The 10,631-nt window shown below is 28.9% G+C and overlaps 1 protein-coding gene across 1 annotated transcript; it reads left to right on the top strand.

The window, feature by feature from the left end:
• Nucleotides 1-814: 814 nt before the first annotated feature.
• On the top strand, nucleotides 815-3,783 carry PSB29 (photosystem II reaction center PSB29 protein). The gene is made up of 5 exons (XM_039032683.2): nucleotides 815-1,244; nucleotides 1,548-1,815; nucleotides 2,192-2,408; nucleotides 2,998-3,113; nucleotides 3,438-3,783. Exons 1-5 carry the CDS (start codon nucleotides 1,046-1,048, stop codon nucleotides 3,532-3,534), a joined length of 897 nt encoding a protein of 298 aa, XP_038888611.1. The 5' UTR covers nucleotides 815-1,045; the 3' UTR covers nucleotides 3,535-3,783.
• The last annotated feature ends 6,848 nt before the right edge of the window (nucleotides 3,784-10,631 follow it).

Genomic DNA, 10,631 nt, shown 5'->3' with positions numbered 1-10,631 from the left:
GGATCTAGATCAAGAAAAAGTATTGTTACAGAATCTTGGGTAAGTTCAAAAGCGATTTAGATGGTTTGGTTAATTGATTTTCAATTGTAGTGTATTTGTTTTTATGTTTAGTATATTATTTTAGTGTAGTTTGGAGACTAATTACACTGTATTTATAGGTCACGTAAATATTATCGCCAAAAACTTTCAAAAAACCTTTTATGACTACAAAATCCTCATCCGAATCATAGTGTAACTATATTTTTTTCATTTGCGCGTTTCTTCTATCATACATCTTTATTTTCTCCTAAAATATCTCCCATCTTTTAAATCTTCAAATCATATTGTTTTTTTTTTCAAATATCAAAATTAAACCAATTTTTTTTTCAAGTATCATTTGAAAAATTTAGAGCGAAGAGTGAAGTAATAGGGTGGAGGAAATTATGACTGCGATAATAGATTAAGAGACAGTGATTCTATTCACGACAGCACTATTATCAGAAGTTGAGGTTGACGACTGTTGGAGGAATTGAGATAGAAGAAGATGAAACTGGAGTGATCAATAGTAACTCTAAAGGAGAAATAAATGAAGACGGTGGAAAAGGAGCTGAATTCGAAATTGATAATGAAGTATTGATAGAAGGAGGGGGAGCTACGTCCGACAGAGCAAGGGATGAATACAAATTCACGTAGGAGGTAGGTGCCCAGCTTTTGAAGAAATATTTCTGAAGGCCACAGTTAGAAGCTCAACTTGAAGGCGGCCCACAGGAAAAGAAGCCCAATTCATAATCCGATCTGGTCCATACAAATCGAAAATGAAAATACGGACTCTGCCACGTGTCGATATTGTACTGGCTTCTTTTATGAAGGTGTAGAAATTAACACTTGGATAAGCCTCTCTATCATGGCCTCTCAGTCTCACCCTCTCTTCTTTCCTTCCCTTTTTCCCAGAAAAATTTCTTCGATTTTCATACTCAATTCGTCATTTCTCCCTCTCTTCTTCGATATGAAATCCATTTTCTCCAAAGATTCCTAAGCTTCGCAGATTTTTCCTCATTCTTCTTCAATGGCGGCTGTTTATTCCATTTCATTCTCAACATTAAACCAATGTTCTGATAGAAGACTGCCAGTTCCATCCGCTCGTTCACTTGCCTCCAATTTCGACGGATTTCGTTTTCGTACGAGCGTTTTCAGCCATTATTCCCGAGTTCGAGCATCCACCTTCAGTTCGAGCATGGTCATTCATTGCATGTCCGCCGGAACAGGTACCTTCTGGTGATTTGTTTTCCTTACTCGCTTATTAGACTATTCCGTTGCCGGAAATTTGTACCAGAAGGAAATCGCCTCGTTTCTCTGATTCTGATTGAGTTTCCGAATCTCTGTTTTGTTTTCGTTTTCCTCATTTGTAGAGATGAATGTTATGGAGGGAATTGGAAGTTTTAAGTAACAATTAAGCTTCGAATTGTTCGGTTCGATTGGTTCTATACTTGTGTAGTGTGTTGAGATTTCTCTAGTTAGTTTTCTTGCTACTTAGGTCTAGAAACTGATGCGTTATTTTGACGGCTCAGATGTGACCACTGTAGCCGAGACAAAATTGAACTTCCTCAAGGCGTATAAACGGCCTATCCCTAGTATTTACAACACTGTTCTGCAAGAATTGATTGTCCAACAGCATTTGATGAGGTATAAGAGGACATATCGTTATGACCCTGTTTTCGCTCTTGGTTTTGTTACTGTATATGATCAGCTTATGGAAGGGTACCCTAGCGATGAGGATCGTGATGCCATCTTCCAAGCATACATTAAGGCATTGAATGAAGATCCAGAGCAATATAGGTCTGGCCATGTATTCCCCTTTGCTTTTACCATCCCCGATCTTCTTCTATTCTTGTCCCTTGTCAGCTAAAAACGTCAGTAGGCTTACTTATGCGTAGACACTGTTAAGTTGAAAAATCATAAACATGACTCACTTTATAGCTGTCTAAACGATTAAACTGGATCCGTATCGAATGTTAGTGCATGTTCAATAAGTAGTATTGATGACTTTTACTTGTACCTGGTAATCAAATTTACGAATGTTAGTTCTTTGTTCAATAACTCCAAGAATATAAAGTTCTTCACTGGAAATTATCTCCAACCTTCGAACATTCTTCCAATAATTTTAAAACGATCATTCTTAATTTAAAGTAGTATTATCTGTTATACCGTCTAGAATTGATGCTCAAAAATTGGAAGAGTGGGCTCGGTCTCAGACTGCAGCTTCATTGGTTGATTTTGCATCAAGGGAAGGTGAAGTTGAGAGTACTTTGAAGGACATTGCAGAACGAGCAGGGAGTAAGGGGAATTTCAGTTACAGCCGATTTTTTGCTATTGGACTATTTCGACTCCTTGAATTGGCAAATGCTACTGAACCCAGTATCTTGGAAAAGGTTTATTTCATATTCCTTTCTGTGATATAGCTTTTGAGTAGATGAAGATTATGATGTGACAGTTTATTGAGCTCTTATGGCTAAATTAAATGACAACCAGTCCCTCTCATAGGACTTTTATTGATAGATTATATTATTTCTCTGAGTGCTGCCATTTATAAAGTATAATATCGATTCCGGTTCATTAGTTATCTTTTTATTCGTTAGAAATTGGATCTTGATGGAATATTGCCTGACCTTATTCTGTTCGAGAGAATTAGGTTCAAGGATTCTTTCCTGCGTAAGGCTGCATTTTATTTTTCTAGCTAATAATATAAGTCTTTTCACTGTATTCCCTGTTGCGGAGGAATATAAGCTAACTATTTTTGCACCTCCCCCTCTTGCTCCCGATCCAACACACACACACTTACGGTGTTTTTGTGGAATTTCCTTTTGTTGTGAAAGCCGACTCTATTTAGTGTGCCTGTCACTGAAGATATGATACTTTTTGTTTTTTTAGAATAGTTAAACAGTTTCTAAATCAGTTGAAGTTATGTGATGGAGATTTGATCTGAGTATTAGCATGTAACTTCTTGCTACTCCTGAACAGCTCTGTGCTTCTTTAAACATTGACAAAAAAGGTGTAGACCGAGACCTTGACGTATACCGCAACCTGCTTTCAAAGTTGGTTCAGGCGAAAGAGCTCCTAAAGGAATACGTCGATAGGTAAGAGACCGTTAAGTTCATGGTTCTAGGCATGGTACTTGGTAGGTTAATATACTATCAAACCATCATTTTTTCCATAGATTTTATGAATATAATCGATTTGAAAACTGTCAATCTTGTATGTATCAAATTTTCTGCAAGTCACTGTCATAGCATTTATATTCATTGGATACCCACCACGTGTTTCCCATCCTTGATCCTACATTTTGTTTTATCGTATGTGGATCTTGGCTGAGGTCTAAATGAGGTGGATCATGGTAATCGAAAGAGTCAGATTTAAAGGATAAAAGTTGTATGATTAACCAATGGTTTTCAATTCTATAGAGAGAAGAAGAAAAGAGATGAGAGGGCTGGGTCACAGACAGCTAATGAGGCCATAACTAAATGCTTGGGAGAATACAGCATGCAGACTGGTTTATAAGAGGTGATTATAGCACTGCCTAATTTGAGATAGACTTTGAGAGTTAATAGCAATATTCTAAATACCTAATAGATATGCATCTTTAATGTATTGTTGGGTCTCATGCATTTGGTAAATTTTGTATTCAGCCAGGCACTACCTTTATTTCTCATTTGATATAACACCACTCAAGCTATTTTTTAATCATTTGTATCAAATATTTATATTTTGAGTGCAATTGTCAATACAAATGCTTTCGCACTCTGTGCAGTAATCACTCTTCAAGGGATATTTGACCATCTGTTTTTGTATGTGCAATCATTTCTGGATTATTATGATATTTCTACCATTGTTGTTGCATGGTCTAAATTGATTCATTTATAACTATTTAGGATTTTAATCGATATAATTATTAATTTAGAATTTTTATGATGTGATCTCCAAAGTTTAGATGTAAAAATTGAATTGATTTCCCCTCCCCAACAATCTATTGTAAGTACGAGCTTATTTGAATAGGCTCTGTTTTATGTATGAAATAGGATCTTGTTTTATGTATGGAGGCAATTTCAATTGCGTAGATTTGTGTATCTCAATATAAAATTTTAATTAAATAGTATTTTTCGTACTAGTTTGGTTAACTAATAGCTTGTTATTGTCTTGAAATGAGAGAAAATAGTTTATAACTAATAAAATACGAACAAATTATTTATTTACGGCCAGGGTGAAGATGAAACTAATATATGTTCATATTAATTTGGTTACCTAATATATGTTAAAATAAAAAAAAAGAAAAGAAAATAAAAAAGAAAAAAGAAAAGAAAAAAGGTTGAGAAGACAAATAGCAAATTTTGTAGTTTTATTTAGAAAAATGGCAAAAAAAAATTTTAATTATAAAAATAGCCAAAAAAAAATTATATAATAGAAAATACTAATTATTAAATGACAAAACTTCTCAAAACAACAAAATTAACTTTGGGATATCTACCACGATGGACTTTGTTGAATGACTATTGAAAGGAATTGTAACTTCATGTGACTCTTGGAAATATGATTGCATTTCACACTAAGTCAATTGTAAGCTAACTTTAAACACTATCAATCTCAAAACGTCATTGTATAAACCAATTGGAATGAGAATTCTTTTTTCATCAATTTCTCAAACGTAGAAACAAGTACAAATTAAAACTCTTTAAGGTGAAAATTGGAATTAAAGGGCCCGTTTGATAACGTTCCCATTTTCTATTTCCTGTTTTTTGTTCCCTGTTTTTTCTTTTTTTAGAACAAGAAATAGGAATATGTTTGATAACTATTTATGTGAAGAAACAAGAATAAAAACTTATTTAATAACTATTTTTTGTTTCTCGTTTCTTGTATTTATTCTCTTACTTTTTTTTTTTTTAATATTTTATAGTTTAAATATAATCTAATTACATAAAATAAAAAGCTATATAGCATGAATTAAAGTATAAAAAATAGTTATCAAATATTTAAACTATAGAATACACATAAGTTCCAATGTAAAATTAATATCGATAATACAATTGTTTCTATCATTTATTTGTTGTTAAAATTTGATTTATAATATTTTTTCTCACTTAAGTCATTTGTTTTAAATTTTAAATGATATAGTTTCAAATCTAACTCAATTATATTATTATGTAAAAGTCGTGGTGGTAAAAATATTAAATCTAAATAAATATCTTAGTAAACAAAATTTATATTGTTTTAAAATTATAAGTGGTTTCGTATGTCAGAAAACTTTAAAAGTATATGAATTTAAAAGATATATAAAATGCATTTTGCAAAATTTAAAATTTAAAATTCAAAAAATATTTATATATACATATTGTAAAGGAAAAATTATTTTAAATGACAAAATAGTTGAAAATACTTATAAATAATAGCAAAATATTATACTCTATTTGCAATAGACCATGATAGACAGTGAAATTTTGCTATATTTATAAATATTTTGGTTTATTTTCCTATATTTTTAAACAATCCTATTGACAATTTGAATTTTGAAAATCAAAATAATATATAAATCAAAATATTTGAAAATAATCCTAGTGAAATTTTAAAATTTCAAAATCAAAAAAATATTAGATTAAAAATATAGATATTAAAAAATAATAAAGAAAATAAATATATAATTGTAAAAAAATATAAAAAAAGAAAATAAATACAAATAAAAATATAGAGAAAATATAGAGAAAAAGGTAATATAAAAAAAGAAAAGAAATATAAAAAAGTATAGAGAAAAAGGAATATAAAAGAAATAAAGAAAGAATAATTATTATATAGAGAAAAAGGAAATATAAAAGAAAGAAAGAAGAAAGTGAATATAAATAAAAGAAATATAAAAAAATAGAGAAAAAGGAAATATAAAAAGAAAGAAAAATAAAATAAAATCTCATGTGAGATTTGAACCTAAGACAATGAACCAAATCTTCTTTATAATATATTAAAGGAACAACTTTAAATAAAATATAAATAGAATAGGAGAAACTATTTTTCTAGTTCTTCAATTTTGGTCTAATTTTTAGGAACGTTTCTCAAATTTTGAAAACAAGAAATAGGAATAGTTATCAAACTGGTTAGTTTCTTGAAAAATGAGAGACCTGAAATTACTATAAGAATCATACCGACACGATAAAAATGATCATTCAAAACACAGTTACAAAATAAGGTTAATCTATATATATATATATATATAAGACACTTTAAGGACACATGAAATCTTAAACAAAATTATAAGGAAAAAAACACAAGGGTTAATTAATATGCCAAATTTGGATAACTGAATTAAAAAAAAAACGTAGTTAGGCTCAATATTTGAACACACAAGACACGTAAGGGTATTGTATTAATACGTGTGAGTTCCCTAATGCATGCAAATATGAAAAACTCTCTCAGGAGACCACCAACCTCAACCCTAATTTCACTTCCACTTACGCAACCCATTCCACTCTACATTCCCTTTTTATCTTTTGTCACTTCCTTTTAGTTCTCACACTATAATATATACACCATAATCATATGTTATAAACAAAAGAAATAATAATAATAATAATAACCAATCCAATAATTGATATGTACTTTTTCTCGATGTTTATTCGAATTTTCATACTCCATATTTCGTTTTCATACTAAAAGGATAATATAAAGTTCACGATATATAATTCAATTTATAACTTCATGTCTAATACTACTCATCTATTAAGCACCTACTTACCATATCAACTTAAATCATATTGAAAGGAAATGTGAACTATTTATGTAGGGATGTTACCTGTTGAACCATAGATGCAATAATCTTGACGTGTACCAAGTTAAACTCTTGTGTTAGATGATATAACAATTTAATTTTTCTTCACTTATTAGCTTAAGGTTTTGGGTCAATTGATGATTTAACATGGTATCAGAACAGGTGGTCCAAGAGGTCTCTTGCAATGTTATTTACTCTTCAGTTAATATTGACTCTACTAACTTGTTGGGTTTTCTTCATATTTCAAGATTACAAGTGAGAGGAGTATTAAAAGATATAATGTTAAATTTACAATAACTTTTGGGTCAATCGTTGATTTAACATTATTGTATCACTTATTAATGTAGAGATAATTACATTATAAAATGCAAAGGATCACATGAACATTCTAGAGTATAAAGATATAACTACTGGCTAAAATTGGATATAATGTTAGATAGTTTTTTTTAATAGAAAAAGAAAAAGAAAAAGAAAAATGTTAGATAGTTTGTTGGGGGATTAAATTTATTCATAATATTATTGAGAGTTTGTTAGAGGACTTTGTATATACGTATCATTTTGTTTGAATAGACGTATTATTGTATTGTATTTGGTGGAAAATCATGGCCACGTGGACAAACCCAACCAAACATAAGCATGGCTTTAACTTTAATATATTGAATAAATGGGTCTTCCCTTCACCAAAACTTTATTAAATAATGAGTGTATTAATAAGGCTTCCAAACAGGGAGACATCATATATTAGAAATATGATATATGCCCTACTTTTTGCATATTGTATTCATCATTTCCTCATGTTGATTTGTTATTTTCCAATTAATTTTACCACATTTTAGGGGAACATTAACTTAATTAAATTTATGTTAACTTATCGTTAGAAAATATAATATTAAATTTACCTTCATTCATCAATTTAAGTTTTTTAGTCAATTAATAACTTAACATGGTATCAGAAAGATGGTCTAGAAGGTCTTGTGTTCAAAATTATGCAATGTTATTTCTACATATTGTAAGCATACATGTGAAAGAGAGTGTTAGATGATATAATATTAAATTGGGTAATTGTAATGAGTAACACTTTTAGGCTAATAATTAATGTATAACAACTTTTTTAAAGAATTGCAAATATAGCAAAATCTATCAGTGATAGATTCTATTATTGATAGATTTCTCTTAGTGGTAGACTATATCGTTGATAAAATTTGAGCGATGGATCTAAATTCTGCTATATCTTCAATTTTTGTTTTTTGCATTGTGCTATATCTGCTAATACTTTGGGCCTAATTGCTATATTTGCTACTGCCTCTCCTTTACTCATCAAATTAAATTTTTGGGTCATATCAATAAGTACTTAACGTGATAATAAAGCAAATGGTCGACATATGTCTCCAATCATTTAACTTATTTTTACTCATTAACTTAAGCTTTTGGTCTAAGTAAGAAATGGGAAATTTAAATTTGAAGTTAGAAATGAAATGTTGTGGTGTAAAAGTGAAGGAATAAAAAAGTATTATTGAGTGAGATTTATGGGTTAGATTAGATAGGGAGTGGATGAAATATGGGGCATAATTTTCAATGAGTTTGAATTTGAATCCAAAAAGGCAAAGACTCATTTGTTGCCACATGATTAAGCTGATAATTTGGTGTGCTACAGTGGACAAATGTCAACACAAGATTGAGCTTTTTTTAGTTGATTGGTTGACTTTTTAGTTAGTGCTACGTGGAAGAATTATAGTGGTTTGTTTCATACAAAGCTAAAAGGCTCCAGCTTGGAAAATTTTGGAAATTTCTTGGTGAACATGTGAATCTTACACGCCATTTAGTTTTGCTGTTTATGCAAAATGTGAAAGAAAAAAACATGCTTTTGTGTAGAAAAGAGTATGTCGTTTTTATACCATTCATTCTATACATTATATTATTATAATATAATACACTCTTTTTTATAATATTTTGTTGCTCAACCATCGAAAATCAACTTAGATTCTCCTTTTTATTATTCTAACTTAAATTCAAGCCTCATATTTGAATGACTCATCATTGAATTTTGAAGGGTTTGGTTATTAAAATTTAATATAATATAAAAAGATCGAACCTTTTTAGGTCTAGGCTTTATGTGACATGAGTTGATGAGTTCATGTAATTTTGAGATTTATTAACTATCATATGTATAAACTTGAAGATAAATATATTAACTAGTAAGTGTAACCATGTAATAAGTAGGTTTTAATATAGAGTTAGAAATAAGTATTTAATTTATAGTTATTTTTTAAACTTGAGTCAAAATTTCAAAAACAAAAGAGTTTGTACATACATAACTTTTCTTCTTTTAATGAAATTTGACTTAACATTTGAAAAGTTTTTTTTTTTTTTTTTTTTTTTTTTTTTTTTTTTATGAAAATTAGGCAAAATTTTCATTTTGCAAGTCATTATTGTTTATGATATTGTTTCAAATTTAATTCTTCTAGTCTAAAAAGTTTCAACTTTTAATTTAAGTTTCTATGATTTAATTAAAGCTTCCAAAATATTTCTACGATACGTGTCGTTAAAGTTGGCTATAATCTTATGGTAACATACACTATCTTTTGACACATGTCTCATTTTTTTAACACAACAAAGAGAGAAGATGATGAAAGTTGGCGTAAAAAATGTGTCTACTAAAAATATGAGAACTTTTCACAGATAGAAAAATGTCAAATTACCTACAGAAATAATAATAATAATAATAAAATACTGATAGATTTCTATCCATGTGTATCAGTGATATACTTCTATAGACTTCTATTTGCCTCAATAAAAGAATATTAAAATTTTACTACTTTATGTAAATAGTTTCCTTTATTTTTTTATTTTTGAAAATATCCCAAAAATATCGTCAATATTTTATTATTATAATGGACATTTTGAAACATTAAAAAGATTGAGGGACTAAATTAAAATTTTTAAAAGAAAATAGGAAATATAGTAAATTATTTTATTTTTAAATACATAAAAACAAAAATTATAATAAACTAGGGTCTAAAATATACTAAATAACCGACTTAATGAAAGTTTGAAAATTCAACCCTCAAGTAATTTAAGGACAATTTTTTTTTTTTTTCTTTTGGAGTGCAACTTAAGGATGAGTTTGGTATCATGAAAACGGATGAATATGATGTTGACTTTTTGGAAGTTGACTACTAGGTTAAAAGTAAAAATGAAGCCATGAGTATTTCATTATATATATAATCTATAATAAATATGGTGTAAAAAAATTAAATTAAGTGTTTTCCTTTAAAAAATAAAATTAAACTCACTTTTATAATGATTTCATCTTTCTTTAAAAAAAAAAAAAAAAAAAAACATGTGAACACTTTCTAATCAGATGAGAAGATAATAATACTTTTTATAATTATAATTTTTTTAAACTTAGGCTTACAATTATAAAAAGTTATTTTAGAAAAATCTTAATCGTCTTTATTGTTTAATAAATTAAATTATTAAGCTCTGTTGGGTAACTATTTTGTTTTTTTTTATTATTATTTTTTTAAAATTAGGCCTATGGGTACTAGTTCTACATTCAAATTTCTTCATTTTATTATCTACATTTCACCAACGGTTTAAAAAACCAAGCTAAATTTTGAGAACTAAAAAAAGTAGCTTTTAAAAAATTGTTTTTGTTTTTGGATTTTTACTAAGAATTCAACCATTGTAATTAAGAAAAATGCAAATCATGATAAGAAATGTAGATGCTATAGGCTTAATTTGAAAAAAATACACACACATGCACACAAGCACGCACATGCCCACACACGCACACGTAAACACGCATCCGTACGCACATGCACATGCACACGCACGTGCATATGCATCC

This window comes from Benincasa hispida, chromosome 5 (genome assembly GCF_027475165.1).
Source record: "Benincasa hispida cultivar pf3 chromosome 5, pf3_genome.v1.1, whole genome shotgun sequence".
Taxonomy (NCBI): Eukaryota; Viridiplantae; Streptophyta; class Magnoliopsida; order Cucurbitales; family Cucurbitaceae; genus Benincasa; species Benincasa hispida.
The sequence above is the reverse complement of the archived record's forward strand: the minus strand, read 5'-3'. Positions and strand labels throughout refer to the sequence as shown.